Source organism: Vulpes lagopus, chromosome 3 (genome assembly GCF_018345385.1).
Source record: "Vulpes lagopus strain Blue_001 chromosome 3, ASM1834538v1, whole genome shotgun sequence".
Lineage (NCBI taxonomy): Eukaryota > Metazoa > Chordata > Mammalia > Carnivora > Canidae > Vulpes > Vulpes lagopus.
This window is the reverse complement of record NC_054826.1, coordinates 45,412,048-45,437,235: the sequence shown is the minus strand read 5'-3', so window position 1 is coordinate 45,437,235 and position 25,188 is coordinate 45,412,048. Positions and strand designations below refer to the sequence as shown.

The 25,188-nt window shown below is 43.8% G+C and overlaps 1 protein-coding gene across 1 annotated transcript in view; it reads left to right on the top strand.

Annotated features, from left to right (window-relative positions):
• The window catches only part of SLIT3 (slit guidance ligand 3), a 589,537-nt gene that overhangs the window by 421,368 nt on the left and 142,981 nt on the right, over nt 1-25,188 (top strand). The window contains exon 6 of the mRNA XM_041748203.1: nt 7,365-7,436. Within this exon, the coding sequence (XP_041604137.1) occupies nt 7,365-7,436 (72 nt within the window). The remainder of the gene's footprint in view (nt 1-7,364; nt 7,437-25,188) is intronic.

Below are 25,188 nucleotides of genomic sequence, written 5' to 3'. Positions count from 1 at the left end.
CCCCGCTCCACCCCTCTACCCGGGAGGAACCCCAGGGGGTTATCACTCAAAAGTGTAACTAGGGAAACCACAAACCTGCCCCAATCGCTATGGAGACAGCTTTTTATTTGTTTGGCCTCTGAGTATTCCCGACATCAGCCTGGAGGCCGGGTAAAACCCCGGTGCTTCTTACAAAGATATTTTCATTCCCAGTGAGGAAAGTTGAGAACGCACCTTAGGATATCTCAGCAGCTTTCAGGGCTCCTCCCAGCCTCAGCCTGGCTGTAGCTATAGGTGTGCCTGTAAAAAGGACAGCCCATATTACAGGAGACACTGTAAGGAGCCTCTTAGAGTTGACATAACTAACTGAAGGCCGAGTTTGTGAATCAGCACACATTTTACGGTTTAGGAACACTGGTGAAGAAATGATGTGCAGAGTATATCTGTTTCCCATTGAATCAGCACCCCGCCCCCGGGGGGGGGGTCTTAGTGGGGAACAGCTACTGCAGTTTGCCAGGACTGATGAGTTCCCCAGAATGGGTCTCAGAAGTTTCAGTGCTCAAATGGGGAAAGTTCCAAGACAAACCTTGGCAAGTTGGACATCCTACATATGAAGCGCATTGGTCCCTAATGTCAGGTTGACACAAGGATGGAATTGAGACAAGCCTCAAAGCATGAGAGCACATTCTGCAACAAGAACCAAACTTCTTTGGTCCTGTGGTCTAAAAGTTGCTGTGAAACGAACAAAACTCTCATCGTGAATACACAGATAATGATGTGTTCTCGTTTGATTTGCTTTTTGTTTATTTGGTTGGTGTTTTGTTGTTGTTTTATCTATCAAGAAATGCTAGAAATTGGTTTCAAATTGATACTTGTCCAAATTAAATGAGAGCTCAGCTTCTTTCTAGCAACTATCCTTCATGCTAAATTGGTTTGCAGGGATTTTCCCCCTGCATTTTTCAGCACAAATTCATTTGCCAAATCCCCAACAAACCGGAAACTATGTAAACACAGAAGTGGAGTTATTGATATTTCCCAGTGATGTGTAAAACACCCCTTTATTCACCAAGGTCTGGCGTGCCTCTTTGGTGCTAATCCATCATCTTTGTTTGCATTATTGCAGAGCTTGGTTTCGGGAGCATCTACTGGAGTGGATGCAGTTATGCTCCTGCTGAGAAGTTGCATATGTTGAACAGCAATATGATACATACTTAATAAAAGGTATTATGCTAGCCATGTGGCAAAGTATGCATAAGGTTGCTTGTGGAAATAGATTCATGCTCCAAATTTTAACTAAGTTCCAAGCAGGATGTTCTGATCAGAGAGCTTAATTAACCTAGGATTCTGTCCTTTAGAAAATAGGTTCGGTTGGTTGAAGTCTTTGGAATACTAACAATCATTTAATTATCTAAATATATTTGTAAATAGGACTAGATATGGGCACATTAAATTTCAGAGGTCAGCAGTCACATTAACTATTTTATAATATGCATTTGCAGTTACATGCATACAATAGGGAGGTGTTATATGTAATTATTATGTAGGAAAAATAGGCATAAAGTTGTCAGTTCTATAGACAGGAATCTTTGTGGATATATAAATAATTCATGGATCGGTAAACATATCAATATGCATGTATTCTTGGGTCTGGTGGACAAGTGTACCAAATGTGCAAAATAATAGATTCACCTTTTTGTTCATTTGAGATGTCGTTTTAATGTGGAATTACAGTAGCTCCTTAATGATGAGAAGTAGTGACAATTCATTAGCAGATTGTGACTTAGATCAAGTTTTTGATTTGCCTACAAAGTGTGGCCAGTACTCAATTATATGGAGTGTATGCATTTCTTTTGAATATATTTTTCCCCTTTGCGAGTTAAAATAACCTTGAGCTTTTTTTTCTTTTGAAGACCCCAGCCAGCAGCAGACAAATACTTCTATCTATAATTTGTTCTTCAATAGTGATTTTTTAGAATGTTAAACTGTCATTTAAAAAAAACAAACCTTCCAGAAGCACTACTAGGTGTCTTGTTTTCTGCTTAAAGGACAATTGAATAATGGGAAGAAAATAAACAGCATTCATGGGCTACTTCATGTTTTGTCTTCTGGCTTGTTTTAAGAAAGAAGGGATTCCCCGGGTTGTTTTTTTTTTTTTTTTTAATAGTTGCAACATTCTGCTTCTCCTCAGTATGGAAAAACAAGCACGTTTCAACTATGTATATGTAGGAACATATATACTTCATCAGAAACAATTTAAATTGGCTTAGTTTTTAGAATTCTCTTATATCTCCTAAAATAATTGAAATGTAAAAACCACAGGTGCCGTCGTCTTCCAAAAATTTTCAAAGGATGCCTTATACTTCATTCCATATCCTAGGTACCTAATACACTGTGAACATCTACTAACACTCATTTGCTCTTACAGGTTAATTAATTGTTGGATTCCGAGACCATAGGCTTGCTTTGAATTTCTAGTAAGGCTTCCCTTGTGAATTCCATGCAGAAGTCCTTCTACTTACTGTGTGCATTGTGTGTAGACAGTTTTGCTCGGAAATTAGCAAACTGTTTCGTTCTAAAGAGCGCTGAACCTTAGCCACTTCTCCCATTTAGCATGAGAACTGCAGTAACTCTAGCTGCAGTCCTGGAGCAAACACTAGTGGCTGGATTTGGGGCCCGGAGGAAGAACCATGCCCTTAGGCTAAGTTTAACCATCTGAGGGCGGAGGTGCTGGGGTCCCCCAGAACATCTGGATGAGAAGTAAACATCTGGATGGATGTGCCTTGGTATGTAGACCCTGTATCTAAATGACTAGTTGGGAATTCTTTTCTCCAGAAGCCTGTTTCTGGAGATTTTTATCTTCCAGGTATTTTTTTCCTGATGGGGACTCCAAAGCATTATGGAAATCATGAAATTTTCTTTCTTCCTATGTTGTTGTTGTGCGGGTGGTGGTGGTGGTGGTTAGGAGATAGGTAGATGGCTCTTAATATTGTGATCAGGTGTTTTAAGCCCCTTTTAAAGGATTTAGATATGCTTCCTTAAGTTTTTGAACTGTGAAAATATTTCTTTCCTGCTTCAATTATGAAATTTGAAATTGTGATTGAGAGAGATGAATTGTGATAATATTATGCTTACAAATGGGAATTCTTACAAAAGCACTATCTCCCTGTCTGCCGTTGGTGAAGATTATTTTAAGTCCTCACTCACGCTGGCTTTCCTTTCTGACTTGTTTATATTCTCGGAGAATAAAAATACAGTAGTCAGAAAGCTCCTCTCAGGGAGTCCGCATTTAGTTCTTGTCGGAGGAGTCCTTTCTAAATGGACTCTGGTATCATTTTAGCACACATTGTTTGGTGAAATCTGAACTGCCCAGGGAAATTAGAGCAGTTAATTTAATATCATGAATGTTTTGGGGCTTCTAGGCTTAGTCACAGGCGGGAGAGTGTAAGTCAAATTGAGTTTTCTGTATAAAATAGACGACAATGAAAGTCGTCTCCAAAAAACAACCAAATTTCCCTCCATCCCCTGCCTTCCCGCTCCTCATCTTCACCCTGGGCCCACAGAAATCTCATGTTATTCCAAGCATGCTCTCCAAATACTCCCTCACTGGAGGTCCGGGTGGCAGAAAGTTCCCCATGTAGCTACATCTCTATTCCTTGTTAGTTGAGCTGTAGGGTCACAGCCAGGACAGCGTAGCTCATGGCTTAGAGCCTTCTTTCTGTCAGGTAGTTTGAACCCAGCCCTGCCATACCTTCAGTAGAAGGACTCACTCTCAACCATGCATGGCCAGCTGGGAAGTCCTCAGCACTGTGCTAGGCACCAGGGCTGATCACTTTGTATGGTAAAAATGGATTCGATAGCAGTGTCAAATACACCTCTTACTGCCATGGAAAAAAAGAGAAAGAACACTATCAGGCACCCTAAGACTGCTAAGTTCTTTGGGCCCCCATATCCAAAGATCCTTTTACACATATGTGCTTCCTGAGTAACAGAATATGGAGTAAGTGATGGGCTTTTTGATTTGTTTTTGAGAGGGTCTTTGAAAGAGTCCTTTCAAAGTTGCAAAACGGACCTTTGACCCGGGAGCTTAGAGCACAGTTCAGCGGCCTCCATCAACCCGCAGAAGCAAACTGCTAAGTCAAAGGCTTTGGCCTTAGCTCCAGAAGGTTCTCTATGTGCTTAGTAGTGCTCCACTCTTAGCACCTGCAAAGAAATGCTGGGCTTGTGTTTATTTTGCATTCCCCACCCGGTGCCTGGGGACTAACTTTTGTGTGCCTGAGATGTAATCTTGAAAGAAAAAGAAACCTTGTCTGAAGCAAGTATGTATTTACTTTGCTTTAGGGGCTTAGCTTATTTGCATGAAATATCAGGATGGATTGCAGACAATTAATGACCTTTTATGAACACTCTGATGCTCAGTGCCATAAAGATATTAATAGCTGGGCAGTGAAGTAATTCTCAGGTTTTCATTTGCCTGACACGATCCTCCTAGGCCTTATACCCCCATAGACTTCCTTAATGAACAATATGTATGGGAAATGACTGATGACCAAGGCTGGGATACTGTTTATCTATGTAGAGTAAAAGGAGACAGTCTTGGTTATAATAAATGTATAGCACATTTCTGCATAAATATTTGAAATTTTGATACATTTCATACATTCTAAAATAGTCTATAGTGGTGCATGGGTGGCTCAGTGGTTGAACGTCTGCCATTGGCTCAGGTTGTGATCCCACTGTCCTGGGATCCCTGCGGGGAGCCTGCTTCTCCCTCTGCCTATCTCTTTGCCTCTCTCCGGGTGTCTCTCATGAATAAATAAATAAAATCTTTAAAAAAAACAAAATATGAAAATACACCCACAGAGATAATGCTTATATTACAGCTCAGTTTTTGCCATTACTAATAAATGACTAGGTGTCAACTTGGGCCATCCAGTGAACCTGGTTAAACAACACGAAACTGACCACAAAGGAGACCTCTGCTTTTAGCCTTACAGTGACCAAGCCCCTCCACTGTCCCCTCCACTCAAGTATCCCCGGGCAGGACTCTCGGATGGAAGGGTGAACCGTGGACTTTGTTATTCATCTTTTGCATATCTTTTCTCCCCCCACCCTTTTAATCTCCTTTCATCACTTAATTCTTTACCTTCTTTCATTCTTTACCTTCTTTCTATGAATTTCTCTTCTCCTCCTGCAAATTGCATTCTTTCCATATAACATTCCGTACATTTAGAAGTATCCTGTTTTCTCATGCTCAAAAAGAAAAAAGAACAGAAAGCATCTCACAAATAGCAAATAAATAATATTCTAATAGCAAGGACCTCTCTGAAATGTCTGCCCAAAAGCAGATGCACCACAAACTGCCATCTCTACACACTACCCCAGACTTCTCAATTTGATGATTTAGTTACTTTTTCTACTTAGGTGGATGGGGCCATTTTTGCCGAATTCAGCATATTTATTGAACAATTTCTTGGAGCCAAAAGCCAACTCCACTGCATTTCTGCTTGGTAAGGTTTGGTGGCCTTGATGTGGGGCAGGGGCTGTTGATTCATTGGCCCTTAAACTGATGATAAATCTAGAAACTGGGCAGCAGTACTAGGCTGCCATAATAGAACCTTTGTGGGGAGTCAGCGGCCCCAGTACTTACAGGAAATCTTGGGAAAAGACATTCAGCAAACTCATGTTAAGAAAGACTCCAGAAGAATTCCGGGTAGCAATAGTGCTGCGGTTTCACCTGAGCGGGCGTGAGCAAGAACTTTGAAAACTAGCTATAGAAGTTGTCGACCTAAAGAGTGCTTCTTCTTCTTGATATACCCATTTATCATTTATTTTTAAATCCTGAATGTCTAAATTTTGTATCGGGAGCATTTATTGAGATGACTCAGTTACCCGATATCGTGGCAAAGCCCCTCTGTTAATGACACTCGGCATCAGTCTAATTGTATGTGTTTCATTCATGGGTGTTTAAGGAATCCTAGATCTATCTAGTTTCTCGATGATAACAGTATTTTAATTTTAATTCCGCCTTCCTGCAGCAGAATGTAAAATCCTCCGTGAGGGTTACCGAACGAATCATTGACACATCTTTTGCACAGAGTTGTTGGGATAGATTAGTACAAGTCCCAAATGAAAATTCCAGCATCAGGAAATCCCTTCATCTGAGAGGGGCTGATTTTCTCTGAGACAAAAGAGAAAAAAAAAGTCGGTAAGAGTTTCTCAGTACAGCCATACTTCTTTCGGCTGTTTCCCCCCAAATACCATGGTGTGTTCCACACACAAAATATAATAGACAATCTGGTGCTAGTAAAATTTTCTGTATTTTAGAAATCAAATGGCTGATATATAATGTGAGATTTGAGTTGGAGTGTGGTTATTGACTTATACATCAGACCTATTTTGATTTAGAGATAATGATATATATTTGTTATCCTTCTACTAAAATACCTCAGTCCCCAACTAGAATGCATATTAGTCAAGGCATCCTTTTAAAAGACATTATTTTCGTGCTCATAAGATGGAAAGGGAAATTAAAAAAAGGAGTCCTGAAATAGGTGCATTTAATTCTCCCCAATTTAAATTTAAGTGGTACATCTTTAAGGCAATAACAATATTCTTTTTCTTCCCCCATCAGGAACGCTTCCATCAATGGATTTCTTTAATGTTGATGGTGGTTGGTGCAGTTTGAGGGGCTCTGTAGTCAGAAAATGCTTCAATAGAATGACCTACCAGATGGGCCCCATAACAAAGCACGGAGGCATCAAACCACCACAGACATTTGGTGCTTAGAATAATAAAAAGACTATAAAATTAGATTAGTTGAGTCTAATTTGGAATTGGTATATTCCCCATGCACCCTCGCTGCTCTTGGGCAGATAAAGCCTTGAGATTTAGCACTGTGTCAGAGCAGAAGACTGCAACTTCCAGTAAAGGGAGACGAGGGAGAGGGAGAGAGGGGAAAAAAGCATTCTGGGAGGTCGTGGAGGGCAGAGCAGTGACCTCCAATGATTTACAGGCCTTTAGCTTAATGAAATTGTTTCAGTGACATGACGGTAAGAGCTCGTAATGGATTGGATGCCCTAATGTAATGAAATTACTCCCTTCTGCCTAAAAAAAAAAAAAAAAAAAAAAATGCGCAATTAATATTTACTGAGACCTGACAGCCTTTGGTGCGCTCGTCTGTGTAGTTCTCTCAGACAGTCAGAGAGCAGAGACGGAGCAGCGTGGCAGACAGGCTGGCTCTGCGCGAGCTCCTGGCGGGGACGAGCAGAGCCTGCCAGGGGTGGAGGGACAGGCGCTCGGGTGGCCGGGGCCGCCCGGCCCGGGCCGCCCGGCTCCTCGGCGCTGCCCCCACTCAGCCTTCATGCCCTCCCCTTGCTTTTCCACAGGCAGCTGGACAACAACCACATCAACTGCATTGAAGATGGAGCCTTCCGAGCGCTGCGCGACTTGGAGATCCTGTGAGTTGATTTTGCGGCCGCTGCCTTGTGTGCGTGTGCGTGTGTGTGTCTGTGCGAGGAGAGAGGGGGAGTGTGTGTGCAGGGGGGGTCCGTGTGGATGCATTTCTGTGTCTTCTGCTGCAGTGCTATTAAACTGGGAACCGGGAGATCCCTCCGGCTCACCTTGGCCAAAGTGTTTGCAGGCAGCAAAGTGTGATTTCCTACCTCCCACAAACTGGGGTTCCTGCTAATTGAGTCTCAATCGAGTCCTTTCTCCCCCGTGCTCCCGCAGTATTTGTTGCTGGGTGGAACAGATGGGCGGAATAGCCCCCCAGCGCCTGCCAGAGCATTCAGGGAGAATCTGTTTGAGTGTGGGCATGGGAAGAGACAGGTTACAGGTCTGGGAGATGCGAGAGGGGATAGCACCAAGGGGTCAGTTGGAATCACCCAGTATCACAAAAGGACCTTGGCACGGGGCTGGGGGGGGATGCCAAACAGCCTGGTAAAGTCTAGTCATTGCCATTGCTCCGAGGATCTCGCGTCGGGTTTAAATCCAAACTTTAAGCAGTAACCCTTAAAGTGGCAGGTGGGGAAGAGATGAGAGGAGGTGGAGTCCCATGCTCTATACCTTATTTAGGGGAAAAAAAAATGTAGCTGCCGCTCTGTGTTCTGGATTTACCAGTGGGTCTAACCTGGTTTCCAAGGGTGGGTTGGGGGGTCGAATTCAGCTAGGGAATCATCTTGGGGTCATTCAAACTAAAGTTGAATTGTGTAAGGAAACATTTTGATTGCTGTCCTCCAAAGCGACACGTCCAGCTATCCCTGATTTGGAGAAACCTAGAAAGGGGGGGCTATAAAGACTAGTAGAACTTGTGTCAGGAGATGTGTGGTTCAGTCCCGACTCAGCCCCTAATTGGCTGTATGACCTTGGGCAAGTCCCTTCGCCACTCAGAGTCTCAGCTTTTCCATTTGGAAAAGGAAGGGTTTGTTGCTGTACCTTAGGGATGACTTCCCCTTTCCAAATTCTGTAATGGCTTGGATCTAAAAATAGTTCTGATGGTACAGTTCTATCCAGGGAATGATAGGCTAGGATTGGTTGAGCATACCCCTGAAAATAAAAAAACTATCTAGTCACCAGATTACCTATCTCTGACTTCCAAAGGAATGAATAAATGTCGAACAAATGAATGAATGAATGGATGTGGAAAAATATCCCTTTCTACATGAAGGTCCTCCTCCCACCTTCCTATTCACCTGGCCCCGCAGACAGTGGGCACGGGTTGGAGAAAGCCTTTCCACGTTGTGCGAGAGGAAGGTGATTCCAAGAGGAATCACGGGAAATAAAAGGGGCTGCTGATGCTGCAAGGTGCCGGAAATCTGATGAAAGCCGCGAATTCCTGGGACAGAAACAGCAGGACCCACGGCCAGGGAGGTCAGGTTGTCAGTCCTAAGATGGATGGCGGCTCCTCACCCAAACTCTGACCCCAGAACCGGCAACAAATGAACGTCTGCTAGGGAGAGGATGCCAGCCCAATTTAGTGATCTTGGACTTCTCTTATCAGGAGACCAGGGCTGAGAAGGGTAGGCACAATTTTCCCAGCCTGCAAAAAAAGCATTTCTGGAGAGGGCTGCTAGGAGCATGTCACCCTTTTCTTGAGGAGGATGAGAAAATTCTCTGGGAAGAGACCAGGAAATGGAAATCACCAGCTGCCACGAAACAGCTGTGACGACCTGACAGCCAGCATGCTAGCGATCTGTAGTAGGAGTGGTGGTGCCTCGTCTCACCAGGAAGGCTGTCTGGGGGAAAAGAGAGGGCTGTGCAGTCAGACACACCTGGGCGTGGGGGCCTGGGCACAGTGTGACTTTGGCCAAGCTGCCAAACCTCTCTGAGTCTGTTTCCTCAACTTTAAGAGGAGATGGCCTCTGTACCACAAAGGAGGGGCTTTCTAAATGCTGTCCTTTCCACTCCCCTTACTTTCTCCCCATCATGCCCTCATCCCCATCAAACCCCTGTCTGGGACAGAACTGGACTATTCTTCTCTGCTCCATTGTGTGCTGTTTTAAAAACGTTGGCATATTATAGCATGTTGGTACACCAGGTTTCTCACACTTGAAGCTTAAAAACCTATGGGGGGCGGGGAGAAAAGTAGTTCTCGTTCCCTATTATTACAAAGAGACCACAGGATCTGATTAGTTTATCTTCTCAATTCCAAACAAAGCCAGATCAATAGCTTTGTTTTAAAGACGCTCTCATTTGGCTTCACATGGCTAAGTACTTAAAATTAATCATCATCATTTATTCCATGGGTTTTTAATTTCCAGCAGAGGCACACGGCTTTGGAACCATCTATCTTAATGGTGAGCCGTTCTGAAATTGGCTGGAGCTGACATCTCCATTTAAAGAATCTCCCCTCCCCATCCCCAGACCTTCCAAATCTCATCTGCACATTGACATTTTATAACAATTCTCTGTAATCACAACTTAGGCACCATAAAGAATCTTGACAATGAAATAATAAATAGGAACTGAGTGAAGGCATCCTATATTAATAAGTTCCTGAGAGAGAGGTGTTCAAAACACGCCGTCCCCAGAAAGGTCACCTTTAAGTATCTAAAGCCTTAAAAGTCTGCAAATTAAGAAGACAAAGTATAGTATTGCAGGTGCGTTTTCTCTCTGATATTAGGCAGATGAAATAAAAAACGAGGAAAGACTCATGATCACCTCCATGGAAAGCTCTCTCAAAATTAACTTGAGGAAAGTTTGTGGATGTCAACTACTAGTGGAAATATTTCACACGGGATCCCCCTGTTATTCCATCCTTTCTGTGGAAGGAACTGCTGTAAAACTTCTTCCCGTCCAGGCTGAGGTTTGTCCCCCAGGATACACTGAATAGAGACTGAGGAGGGGAGCTCCTGGTGAGAACTCCTGGTGGTAAAGCCAGAGGAATGGGTACCGGGCCGGAAAAGGCTATGACATCTGCTCACTTCATCCTCATTTTTGGCTCATGCCCAGTGGGGATTGTCTAGCAGAGAATATGGTGAACAAAGGAAGAGAGCCACCACCCTCCTCCCCTTCACAGGTCTCCAGAAAAGGGACTGAGAAAAAAAACAGTGTGGGTCACACTTCTCAAGAGCCCACTGCTACCACAGGGGAAGATGCATGACACAGATGATACTGTCTTTGTAGCATCTGTTGTGTGGTTACCTGTGCCTGACAGTGGATATGGCGCTTGTACACACCTTCTCCCTCTGCATCCTCACAGCCCTCCTTCTGCAGAAGACCCATCTGAAAGAAGCCAAGTGGCTGCTTAACTAGTAAGCAGCAGAGCCTGTGTGATTAACCATTCTACCAAGCTGCTTTCCCGATGTGTGTTGCCAAGGCTCTTGTGGTATTGGCTCCCCTGAAGCATGGCCAGCGTGTGCCACAGAGGACCATGAACCGGCCCCTGAGAGCTGGGCTAGGTGAGCTGTGGGTGATTCACAGTCCTGCCCAGGAGAATGCTGGAGCCTCCCACGTGCTTGTGAAATCATCATTTCCTCTCCCCAGCTATTGGGTCCCCACAAAGCTGAAGGTCAATCAAACTTGTTGAGGGAAGAAAATAGTCCTGCTTTTTGACTGACTTACATTCTAGTCCCAGAGACGATTGATTCTCACTTCTAGACCTCCACCAGTGGCCTTTGTCACTCAGTGTTTGGGGGCTCCGTTCTGGATACCTTCCCACAATACAACCCCAGCTTTCTGTATGGCCTTAAGGTTCTTAACTGGGAGTTTCTATGACTCAGACAGCCTTCTGTCGCCCACATCCTTGGCCTTTCATTCCCACCTGTTCTGTACATTTGGTGATTCACATACTCAGTCTTCTCCAAGTTCTGCTTATACTGCAGTCAAATATGCCAAGACTGCGTTTCTGACCCCATGTGGTCAGGAATCATTCGTCGCGCTGCTCTGAGCTATGGGTTTCCTGGCCAGTTAGGTTGATGACAGCCAGGCATTTTGCCAGTTATACCAGGCACCTCCTTGCTCGACATGCTGTCCTAGGTCAGAAAATGTTTAATGAAAAAAAAAAAATTAGGAGCATGGGCAAATAAAACAAAAATGAGAAAATCTAATTAATAAAATAATTTTTTTCAATAGTATTGCAGGAGAGGAAAAAAGATTTTCAGACACTGTCTCCTGACAACATGTAACAAATCAGAAGTTCAGTAGATATGCTGCCAAAAATGCCAGACCAACAATGTCAGGAGCACAGCCTAAAAATGCTCACATATCCCAGTGAGCCGCCTGCCCTTGATAAATCACTGGTACCAGCTAAATTACACGCAGGTCCAGTACATCTGCAGAAAACCACTGTGTGTATTGTTTTGAAAGTCTCTCTCCATTTATGTCGCTTGCCAGTTTTAGAATTTCAGTGACATTAGTATAGGCTGGGCCTGTAAGGACCTTTAGTTGTTTCCAGGATGACCTCTTATTTTGAGATAAGGCACAGAGAAACTGAGAAGCAGGCAAGAGTGAGGCCCAGGCCACGTACCATTTGGCACCCAGGTACCTCTCTTCCCTACCCTTGTCTGGGCTCTGGTTAAGAGAAGGGAAAAACAGCAAGTTGGTGTCAGCAAGGGGACTCAAGCCTGACCCCATGGACCCCTGATCCCATGTTCGTTGCTCACATCGGACACCTTCATGCAACTAGGCTGTCTGAAAAAAAAAAAAAAAGCCCTCAGTTAGATTGGGGATCCCAAGCACAGCTGTCCTTTCAAAGCCATTATTAAGTGTTTTATATTATTTAGGAGAGCTGGGGAGGAGGGCAAACTTGACAGAATCAAGGAACCATCCTGCTTTCTGCTCTCCTGAAACTAGACGTCACAAACTAGATAGACCACAGACCACATTGCACCCACAGTTGAGTTTTTTTTTTTTCAAACCTGTGGAGTATTTTTTAAGGTTAGCATTCATATTTTACAATCATAAAAATTTTCATAAAGGTACAGATGCCCAGCTTTGGATTTCTGGCAAACCAAAAGCTTTGGCAACTCTGGGCTGCATTTCTGCATTGTGACAGTCGGTTATGGCTGAAGAGCATATTTCCTCCTTCAATGGGCTGCGTAGACTTCAATGTCCCACCCACCTCCATTCATTTCCACTACCTGCCAGCCCAGGTGGCTCCCCACTATTAATCCATACAGGAAGCAGGGACACATTGTGTGCCACCATGGTGTCGGGTGTCAGAGACAGTAAAGCTTTAGAAGAGCATGTTCTCTGGCCGATCAAACTCTAGAGGCCAGAGCTTACCAAAATTGTTGAATGGAAATGTATAAGCAGGGCCAAGTGATAAAGAGGTCAGGATTCTCAAACTGAGCCAGAATGCCACAGAAGCAAGCAAGAATCTCTTGTGCCCCATCTTCTGGAAAGTTCTTCTCAAGAGTTGAACTAGCCTCCAAATTCCCTTTGATTTTAAAGCAGTTTATGGGTCTATGCAACTGATGAGAAATGAGATAAAACACCCCCAACCCAGTTTCATGTACCCTGGACCCCCTTTATCATCTCATGTACTGAGGTCCTTCTTAGCCCACATTTAGAGAAGAGAGATTCAAGAGTTAAAACAGTGGTGGGTGGGAACTGACCAGACTTTTAGGATAGATATTCAACAATGTCTGGGCAGGTACAAAAGGCCTGACCCCAAGCCCCACTCATAGACACAGAAGAATGGAGAAGAAAGCCCTTTGCTAGTGTAAGAAGAAGGCAATGACAGGAAATTGACAATAGCCCTGATACCTAGATCAGGGTGTGCTCACTCCTCTAGCACGGGGTTGTTGACTTGGCTGAAGGGTGCTGGGCATTGGGTGTAAGGACATTCATAGACCTTGTTAGCCCAGTACAGAAAACCCAGAAGGTCTGTCGTTCGCTTCAACTGAGCTTCTTCCAAATGTGGAACTAGATGCCCTGATTAACAAATAATAATTAACAACATGTAATACGATGATATTATAACAATTATTAGTATAGTCACCATTACTGTTACAGCCTCCATTTCTTAGTGTCTGCTATCTTCCAGGGACTATGACAAGATACTAGAATGTAGCGTTTCATGTAAATCCTCACCACAACCTTACAAAGTAGAACCTCTTAATCTCATTTTTCTAAAGAGGAAACCGAGGCTCAGAGACGCGGAATGACTTGCTCAAAGTGCCACTGGCAAGTACTCAGGCCTACTCTTCAAGTAGCAAATCCAGCTCTGTCTGATATTTGAGCCCCAGGGCTTCACTGCTCTGCTACAAAAATGAATGAATGAATGAATGAATGAATGAATGGAAGAAAGAAAGAAAGAAAGAAAGAAAGAAAGAAAGAAAGAAATAGATAAATAAGAAAGAAAGAAAAAGCAAGCAAGCAAGCAAGCATTCTGGAAGCACACATAGCAAAGAAACAATTATGTACATTAGTAAGATCATGGGCTGTGGTAAATGCCACAGTGATTCAGGAATGATAGTTTTTCTTTTTGAAAAGTTGACCTGCAGGGTCCTCAGATCTAAACCTATGACCTCACCTTAATCAGCAGTAGATCCAATTCCAAAGAACCTGGAAGTATAAGCCCACAGACCTTGGGAATGTTGGAGTCCTCCCATAGGACTGGCTGCCAGTCCAGCTTCACCAAACCAGGTGGTTTGGGGTTCATTTCCTCATTGAAAAATAGAGGCAGTAATACCAACCCCTTAGGCTAGTATGTGGATTAAAGGAGGTACCATAGGTGTGTGTCTAGCAAATAGCAGACACCCAACCAGGACACTCGCCACCACCAAGGTGAAGGACATGTCTAATACTGCTTCACTGCCTTATCTCCAGAACCTTACACAAACATGGAATGTAGATAGTCATTCAAAGTACATGGAAATGGGGCACCTGGGTGGCTACCTTCTGCTCAGGTCATGATCCCAGGACCCTGCTCCATGGAGAGCCGGCTTCTACCTCTCCCTCTGTCCCTGCCCCTGCTCATGCTCGCTCTCTCCCTCTCTCAAATGAATAGAATGAATGAATGAATGAATGAATGAATGAATGAATGAATAAATAAATAAATAAATAAATAAATAAATAAATAAATAAAGTACATGGAACCAGATTCAGTTGAAATTAACTAACGGAATGGATGTCTACTCCACACCAGTCTCCAGATTCTCTTTCAGTCCTGAACAGAACTAAGGTTGTGATTGCCCCAGAAATATTTTAAATGCTGAATGATGTAGTATTTTACTGAAGCAGCACATTTCTTACACTATCTTTGGTTTTTTTTTTTTATTCCTCCAGTTAAATGGCGATATTTTTTTTTATTACCAATGAACAAAATTAGAGCCATGGTGAAAAGTGGTGTTTTCTACCAGACAAGACTCGTTTTCATTTATTTACCAGGTGTTTCACCTGGGTTTCTCTGGATGCTGGAAACATTTGTTTCAAGAGAATTTGGAATCAAGGTATTTAGTCACGACATAGCTTTGAATATAGAAGTGTCACTGCCTAATGAAAGTCTTAAAATACCTCCAGAATATGATTTTTTTTTGGTACTGTTCTACAAATTATGATTTGTTCAGACAATCAGAATTAAAATTACACTTTGTGGAAGGCACCAGTAACTTCCATTCAGCCCCCAGGATACTAGGAAAAGAACTGGGTTTTCTGTAAATGCTCACGTGGGCCACACAACATACCCCCTTCCTTCATTGTCTCCCAGGCTCAAGGCTCGATCATAGCCATGTCTTTAAAATGACTAGCCTGGTTTTGAGAACATCAGCTTAAGGAAAAAGTGACATTTCCTTTGAGATATGGAATAATTTTTTTTCCATTTAAATAAACAGCACTTTAACAGTTCAAGTAGGGACCCCGGGGTGGCTCAGTGGTTGAGCATTTGCCTTTGGCTCAGGGCGTGATACTGAATTCCCTAGATCGAGTCCCACATCAGGTTCTTGCATGGAGCCTGCTTCTCCTCCCTCTGCTTGTGTCTCTGCCTCTCTCTCTCTATCTCCCATTAATAAATAAAATCTTAAAAACAAAAACAAAAACAGTTTAAGTAGCTAGAATTGAGGTGGGGGAAAGTATTCCAGTGGTATCCATTTGATTGTACTTTCCTGTTAACCACAGGCCTGCTTAGTCCCTGAATTGAAAATTCATTGTTGTACATTCCTGGGTTAAGAGGATATGGTGAAAGTCATTGAGCTGTTCTTGAGCAGAGGGTCTGTGAATCCATAGGACTCCCATTAGCAACATCTTCTTTGAGCACCACTTAGGTGGAATTAGGTAGTGGAAGTCTTACTGTTCACAGGGGCCACAGACTCCAGGCACTAGGTCCCTGGGCTGAAATCCTGACATGACAAACTAGGTTTGGGAGTGGCCTTTTGGTTTGCTTTGTCCCACCTAAGACAAACTAGAAAAATAACTGCATCTTTGAAAAAAGATTCCAGAGAGTTTCCTCTTGGGGGCAAAATGTGACTGGTGGGGAAATACCACAGAGCTACCAAATGCACAGGAGTCAGGGAACTCCCCAAATGGAGCTTCTGCACCAATTTGCAAACGCACTCCTGAGCCAGTGGTCAGCCTCTGTCCTTTCTCTATCCCCCGGCAGCCAACAATGGCTTTGGTGACCAATACGTGTGCATGTTTAGTGAGTGTCTTGCCCTTGTTCAACTCTTATCTCATGGCTTTCAAGGATCTCCAGGCCAGAGAGCCATGATTCCTTGAAGTGCCCAATCTGCCCCTTGCTTGGCTGCCACTTTCATTCAGGATGCAGAATATTGGCTGGCTCAGCTCACCTGTGGCTGAGAGTCCATTATTCTGCAGACCTGTGTCCTGAAAGCCAAGGTCCTAGGAGCTCAAGGAGGAAATTGACCCCTTCCTACTAGCTGGCTCTATGTAGGTGAAGATGGCATGGGGAAGACATGGAGGTGCAGTGCTGGGAAGAATCAGAGCATCATCTCTCCTTTTCTCTGAGCTTCAATTTTCTATCTGCGAAAGTGCTTATAAACAAGGCATGGTGAAGTCCTCTGGAGGGAGATAGATTCTTTTTCTCCGATATCATATTTGGACTCTTTGGACTCCCAGAAGCCCTACAGTGCCCATTCCCACTTATAACTAAATCAGAGGACCCTGACTCTTGTCCCATAGTTAATTGAAAACTTCAGATATGGAGTTTGATTTTTTAAACTGTTTTAGTGTTTATGGTGTTTTAAAAAATTAAAATTAGTTGCCAATGTTTAAAACCCAGGTAATTTTATTTAAAAGTATATAATTTCAACTTCCCTGGAATATCTGGAAGTTGTGGCAACCCTGGGCACCCATGTGGCTCTGATGGTCTAGAGCAGCATTGTCTAATAGGACTTTCTGTGATGCAGGAAATGCTTCTTATCTGTGCTACCCAATATGATAGCCACTAACCACAGCGTGACTCTTGAGCACTTCAAGCGTGGCTCGTACAACCGAGGAACTGAACTTTTATTTAATTCTAATTGATTTAAATTGAAATCACCGCCTTTAGCTCATGGCTACCTTATTGGACATTGCAAGTTTAGAGCTGAGTGGTGACTACCCCATTTGAACAGGAGTTGCCCTCTGCAAATTTCCACACCTCCCACCAGGCTTGCTTTCCTGCTTGCTTTGTTCCAAACCATTGGGGCCATTTCACGTTAAGAGGCACATTTAAACTGTGTTTTCTGAAGCTAAATACTTTGAGATATCTGCCACTCTCCTCACTCTCCACCCTGCCCTTTCTCTTTCTGAATTTAACCATTTGGATCTTTTACCTGCAAAAGACCCATTTTCATTAAAACCCAGAAGTATGATTATTAAAACCATATCCCCTCCAAGTGAAACCCTCTCTCTGCGAGAATTAGTTTCCTGATCCCAATTATTCACTTCTTTCAGCCCTGCAAATCACTTCCACAAAATCAACTGGGTAGGAAAATCACTCCCGTGTCTGGACCCGTCCCTTCTCCAGACATAAGCTAGTTAGGGAAGCAAACCCATTAACCCCACAGAAGCTGAAGCTTTATTTTCACAACGAGGAAAAGAAAAAAGAGCCAACCCTGCAAAACTTTTCAAATGCAGTGGGGATTAGTTGTGATTTTCAGATTTTGGCCAAATGTCCCATATTTATACAAATCTAGACTCCACAACCCCTTTCCACTGCTACCCCCATTCCAGAATAGCCATTTTAGAACCAGCACCAGCCCAGTGGGAATCAGAGAGTGGAACTGTCACCTGGAAAGACCCTGGAGGTCAACCAGCCCCACCATTTCGTTTGAAAAGAAAGGAATTCCCCCCAGAAGGCTGAATGACTTATATATAGCCATAGAAATATTTCACAGAAGAACCAAGCCAGAAAACAGCCCATTGGCTCTTTATCCAGTGCTCTGTCTACCTTTCTCCTGTATTGGCAGAAGGGAAACAAAGAATAGTGAAGCCAGCCTCTGTGCCCTGTCCATCCCATCATCTCTTAATCGTTAGCATTTTTCCAGAGAGAACAGTGCATGTTCTGTATGGGAACCAACACTCTCCCTTTCTAGGGCCTTCTAGTCCTACAGCCACTGCTTGGGAGACGACCACCCCAATGTTCAGTAGGTTAGCAAGGCAATCCGGGAAGAGATTAAATTCTACACCATTGATCCTGGCTACCAGTGGTGACCAAAGGCCCCATAAAGGAAGCATCCTGCTCCCCTTAGAGCCTAAGTCACCCAAGTAAACTGAGCCTGGCTCCCTAAGAGAGCCCCTTCCTTGCAAATATCAGAGGGTAGACCTGGATCTTACCAGCATCTCAGCCCAGGAACAGAGAGCTTCATGCACTCTGGGGCTTCATTCTGAACTGTATGTAAGAAATAACTAACAGCTTTAGCCGCCCTGTGTGGAAAGCGGGCAAGAACAAGCCTGCCTGGTGGGATCCAGTCTTCCCCTTATAAACAGAAACTTTCTCAAGACTCTTTGTCTCCAGGTAATGATAGTTGGAGGGGGAGGGGATTTGAATAATTTTCTATGACTTAAGATAATTCATTTGAATAGTAGGTGGCTGCCCTTGAGGAGATGCAGTATAGAAGGAAGGCATTGACCACATTTTACCATTAACATACCATAACAAACCATTTGATTTTATATATATAATATATATATCTCAATTTTTATACATATCCATATCTCAAAGTATGTTATATATGTGGTATGTTAAATATACATGTTTGGTGTGTATGTGAGACATGTGATATATATGTGATTGATATACATATATTTGATTCAGATTGTTAAACTGATCTTTTTCGTTCAGAGACTAAAAACTGGCATCTGCAAGCCAAATCCAAGTTATTTTTCATTTGTGACTTTTGTTCCTTAAGATGATTCAATCACCAGTATTAAAAAACCAGGAGACTTCACATAAAAATTCTAGATGTCTGGGCTTTCTCTTAAAAAAAAAAAAAAAAAAGAACCACTGGCAGCACTGCACCTACATTCCAGCATAGCAACAAACATTTGAAACGAGAAATGATGATCTCGGGTGGCAGAGCGGGGTTTACTGCAGACCCCACGCAACCCACTTACTCAGATGTAAAACCTGGCTCCTGTAGGCAATTGAGTTTGTACTCCTAGATCAGCCCAGGCGGCTGTTCAGAGTGGAAATTTATTTTTATGAAAAGATGCCAAAAGCATGACCCTTCACATTTTGAAACTCATCCATCCATGCAGTAAATATTTATTGAGTTATTCTATGTGCCAAATACTGGGCAAGGCCCTGCCTATACAACAGGGTGCAAAACTGGCTTGTTCTCTGTTCTCTCATAGTGTACACATTAGTGGGCATTTAAAAACTTCCCCCTTCTCCCTCACTCATGGGCTGAAATGCAGCTGAGGGGAAAATCATCCATCGCCCCCCACCTTAACTACACTTTCACCTGCTCAGTTATGTAAGTTGGAGGTCATTCTTCCATGCTCAGCCTACTGCAGACATCTTGGCATGCTGGCAGCTTCCTGATTTCTAAATAATGTAGTAGACAAGATGGATCGTCCAGGTTCCCAGCCTATGGGTGACGAAACAGAATCGGGAGAGGCCACTCATTCATGTTGTCGTTTAAGGTACATTTTTACAATTAAATTGTTCATTGGGAGGCGGTTGAATCATTCTGAATCACCACCAGGCAGTGTCTGTGAGATGATATCAAAAAATGAGTATGGAGTTCTTCAGAATCGAGGGACCTAAAACACTGGAGCATCGGGAATACCTACACTACTGGGCATCTGACGAGCAATGGCAGGATTTGAGGATTCACCTTTCTCTTTTGATCTTCCACTTTTTACATTTATTTTGGAGGCATTTTTTCCCCCTTTTAACACCGAGGCTCTGCCCGGTAGAAGGAGATGAGTTTCTGCCTGTCACAATATGAATATCTAATGAGGGGAGAACCAAAGACAAGCCCTTTTGTTAAGGAATCCGTATCATCAAAGACTCAAATTGGCAGCTGATTGTTTTTATTTATTTCTGTAGGTTTAACATGACACCTGGAGACCATTTAAAATGTTACTTGGCGGTGAGAGCTCTGTGTTTAAAAATAACGCTCACCCAGTTGCCAAATCACTTTAGAGTCGGGTACAAATATTGAGACAAAAACCCCAGCTGTTATTGCTTTGGCTGCTAATTTGAGGTGTCAAATGAGAGCTCGCCTGCTATACGTCAGTGAATAAGGCCCCTTGTGAGATCATTATGTTTTCTAACAGTTGAGAGTAATGGACTAATCAGTGCGGCATCAGTTGGTTTCATTATATGCCCACACAATGGTTATGAGCTTTAATTTAAACGGTCCTCAGGGAGATCAAGGAAGTCAGTAATAGGCGGCACCCAGGATAGTCCTGGAGAGCAGGTAACGTGAGAGAGGCGGCTTCCCACCATCCTTTCCCCTCTCTCCCTCCATCCTTCTCATCCCTCCCATCCCTCCTACCCCTCCTACCCCATCTGCCCTCAGATACTCACCACCTGCCCCAAACAACCCAAACATGAGCTCTGCTTAAGAAGCAGATCTGTGCTCTTGGTGGTGCGGGGTATGCTTAAAAATTCCAACCAACCCATCCAACAGTAAGGGCGGCTTCTGGCAACGCTTAGACTTGTTAGCCAAACCTTGACCTCAGAAGGCTCTAAGAACCAATTGCCCTCTCTCCTGTGTAGCCTTTTCCACTGCTCTCTGTCTCTATACTGAGCTCTGTGTTCAGTGGACAAGAGGAGGGTCCAGTGATGCTACTGCCGTTGAGCAGCCTTGGCAGAGAGGCAGAGACCATAGTCCCTGCCACACAGGAGCCTGGGAGGGCTGAGAGCAACACTAGCCTCTAGGACTCATCTCTGCCTTGGAAAAGACGTGGAAATTGGACAGCCAGCATCTGTCAGGCAATCCTGGAAGAGGCAGTTTTGTGAAACAGTAAAAAAAAAAAAAATATATATATATATATATATATATATATAGTCCCCTGGTATCCCACTTCCCTATACTTGAACACTGGCTCTGCAACTTTATAGCTGTGGTCAGAGCAGAGTGCATTGATCTTTTGAGGCTCCAAAATGGAAAGGACTACCTCAGGATAATTAGGAGAATTAAATGAGATAATGTGTGAAAAGTGCTCAGCTCAGTGCCAGCCCATAGCTAATACTTAATAATTAGTATCAGTATTGTTATTGTTCTTACTGACATATTTATTAGAAGATCTTGGCAAGCTCACCTTAAAGCAATAGTCTTCACTAGTCTTGCTGATTACAAGGCAGGGAGTTCACGGCAGAACCTATTCAGTTTAGATTTTCTCAAAGGATGCATCATTGTACATTCTTCCTGACTTCTGGAGTTTCCTAGAGCCTTCAGCCAAAGCAAAACTGCAAAGCTGGATGAGAGAGGCCGGTTCAACCTTGATAGGAGGGGCATATTCAGGGGAGTTTCATCCTGAAATGACTGAGTCATTGAGTTGAGGAGAGATTCTAGGCTGGGGGAAAGTCTTCAGGATGCCTCCCTTAACCTCAGTGGGCATTTGGTGTGTGTTCTCCTGCAGCCGGGTCCACAAAGAGACACCACCTACACACATTATAATGGATTGAGCCAACAGCATGCACATTCCCAGGACCTAGGAGCATGAGGAGGGCCTGGTCATCAGCATAGGCCTTGATTCCTGGTGCCATGATGGCCATCGGTCAGCAGCCACCGCGCAAGACTGAGACAAGCCAGCCCTGCTCTGACATGTAAGCCAGAGAAGAGAGAAGGCACCCAAAGCATCCATAGTTTCATTCCTCTCTCCCTGTCTGAGCCAGCAAGAGAGAGAGGCAGAAGTGAGCCCTCAGTCCCTCCCTTTGAGGTCCACACACTGCCAGCATCCCCCTTTGCTTTTCATTCCCCATGCCAGAAGTTTAAATACGTCCTACAGGGTCCAGCCACAGTATTTGCACTCAGTTGCTCTTCAGAAAACGCTGCTACCTACTGTGGTTTGTGTCTGCCTCTGTGAATTCAATATAGGCCCTGTTGGAGAAGTTACGTCTTCTGAGCTTAGAGTGCTGGCCACTGGACACTGGTGTCTGTAAGTATAAGTGAGCACATCTCCAAGCTTACTTTAAAAGGCATTCTGGTGCCATGGCTGCTGATGACTCACCAAGAGTCTCCTTCCTGAAGATTGTTAAGGAGGGAACCACGTTATGTACCTAGACTTAAGGAACAATCAACCTGCTTTGAGATGAGATGAGGGATGAAGAGGCCAATATTCCAAGAGGGTTTATCTGACCCAAGAAGTCTGGATTCCCACAGGTGTGGAGGAGAAGAGGAGGGCTCAGAGAGTGTCCCAGGAAGGCTGGCATACTGGGAGTCTGCAGTGGCACTCACTGTGGATGCCTGGTTTTGCAATTATGTGATACATGCTCACAGATAATATTGCTGCATTAGAGCCAATTACATAGTGTTATGGACACACAACACGCAGATTACACCCAGAGCCAAGAAAGCACAGAGTGATAAAGTGATGGCCTAATCGGAGGAGACAGAGGGAAATGTCAGCCTTATTAAGGTTGCCAGGGTGGTGTGGCTGCAGCTGGACTTAGCTCCTCCAGATCAAAGATGGCTATCTTGAGGGATGTGAGGGAGAGCCACACTTCAGCACTCAGCAGAGGACAGTGGGGAGCCAGGAGCAGGTGCCAATTTGGAGCTTTCCCAGGGTGATTACAGCTACCCCAATTGAGGGCTGTGTACTATTTCAGAGCTTGGGCCTCTTTCTAGGCAGGAAAACACCATGCCCTCCACAAAAGAGGCCTTTGGTCCCAGAGTCAGGAAGAAGGAGCCTATATAATGTCCTCTACACTTAGGTTAAAGGCTCTATTCTTAGCCTTTTCTCTAGCTCAGTGGTTCTCAAACTTGAGGTTGCATGAGAATCCTGTGGAGGGTTCCTTAACACACACAAGGCTGAGACCCCCCTCAGAGCCCCTGATTCAGTGGGTCTGGATGAAGATCCACAGGTGTGGAGGAGACCCACAAGTCTAGCAAGTTCCCAGATGATGCTGCAGGTCTGGGGATCATACTTGGAGAACCACTACCCAAGTTCATCCCATACCCAACCCAAGGTAAATTCACCTGCTATGTCATTTGACAGAGTCTTCTCTGTGGCTCTGATTTCATCATAGCATTATAGGTTCTGGAAGCAGTGGAACCGTGATGTAGGCCAGGAGTGTGGATTCTGGAGTTAGACCACCTACTTTGGATTCCTAGCTCTACCCGTTGCTACTTGGGCTTTCCTACCAGTGTTTTGAGAAGTTCTGACCTGATTTTCTCTTCTTATAGAGCAGTTATCACAGGTAATTACTGACAAGGACAATACTGGAACCTCCCATTTCTAGAGCAACCAGGATTGGCAGACATATTCTATAAAAAGGCAGATGTCACTATTTTAGGTTATGCTAGTCCTATGGTCTCTGTTGCGTCTACTTAGCTGTCATAACACAGAAGCAGCAGCCATAGACAATACAAAAAACAGGCTGTATTGAATGTGATTTGACTTGTGGGCAGTAGTTTGTATCCTCTGGAACAGACCAGTATGTGCACAACTTCCTCACGTAGTCTTCATTACTGGGAAGCCTTTGTCTTGCCACAGTACCACGGTACTTAGCTGAGGAACACACAAGCACATTTTTTTTCAGGGTACTGAGGTTCTATTTGTGCTCTACAGGAGTAATAAGTTCACTAATCCCTTAGTGCCCAGGGGAAAAAAAGTTTAATGCCCTCCTTCTGGTGCTCACAATTGAGAGGATGGGATCCATTGGTAGAAGTAGCAGTGTCCACGTGAATCATTTTAAAATGGAAAATGATTGGGATGCCTGGATGGCTCAGCTGTTGAGTGCCTTTGGCTCAGCACATGATCCTGGGGTCTGGGATTGAGTCCCACATTGGGCTTCATGCGAGGAGCCTGCTTCTCCCTCTGCCTGTGTCTCTGCCTCTCTCTCTGTGTCTCTCGTGAATAAATAAAATCTTTAAAATAAGTAAATAAATAAATAAAATAAAATGGAAAATGATCCTTTTTCACTAAGCATTTATGCCCTGATTATGACAACACAGAAGAGTGATTGCATAGTATACAGGTCATACTTAGTCTCAATATCAATACAGTATAACGGGTAAGGGTTTTACAAAAAAAGATATGGGAGGTAGGCAGATTGTCTTTAAATCTCATGGGATGGGGGTGGCCTTATTTCTAGTTTATACTGAAATGCCCATTTAGTAACTTGTGATGGTGTAAAAATGGGGAGCACGGGGGTGGGGGCAGAGTAGTTCTGAAGTCTTATAGAATTAATTTAACCATGAGCTTGATCTTGGCACCTGATTGAAAATACTGAATTGGGAGCATTTATTTGGGGAAAACCCTCTGACCTGGGTGAATTGGGGTAAAGCATATTTCCTCAGAATATCTCCAAAGGAACAGAGCAGTGAAGCTGAAGCTAGACTGTGGAACTGGCAAAACTCCTCCAGGAGATGAAGGTAAATTAAACGAGGTGATGAGGTCACCACAGCTTACTCTGGGCCAGCCATCCAATGGTGGGTCATTGTCAAACCCAACCATTTATTTTCCTGGTTAATTTTCAAGGAAGTTTCTAGAACAAGGGACACTTGTGTAATTCTTTCTAGCTTTGGGTGCCAGGGTGGACATGACAGAGACTGTCCATGCTAGGGTAACAAGCTTGCCCTGAAAACAGGAGGCACTGGGTAAGTTGGGAGAAATTGTGGTATAAAGGAAAAACAGTGATTCCCAAATCCTCCAGGAACCCATGTGCAACCCTAGATATCCCTTGCATGGCCTCAAATCACTCATCTATAAATTGAGGATAAGAATTCCAACCTCCCAAGTTCTACAAATATCAAATGAAGTGAATGTGAAAGCATATTGTAAACCATAAAATACTGAAGAAACATAAGCTAAAATAACAGCTGAGTGTTACTGAGCATAGCACATGAGCCAGGCCTCGTGCTCACAAGTATGCCTTCCATGCTTTGTTTCAGGGCATGGTAGTTGGCTGGATAATGCCCCCCCCCCCCCTCTCTCTCTCAAAAAAAAAAAAAAAAAAAATCTGTATCTTTATCCCAGTAACTTAGGAAAGTTACCTTATATGGATGGCAAAAGGGACTTGGTAGATGTGACTAAGATAAGGATCCTAAGATGGGCAAGTTATCCTGGATCATCCAGTTAGGCTCCAAATGTCCTCACAAGGCTCCTCATAACAAAAGGCAGGCCACAGTGAACAGTGGGAGTTATGAT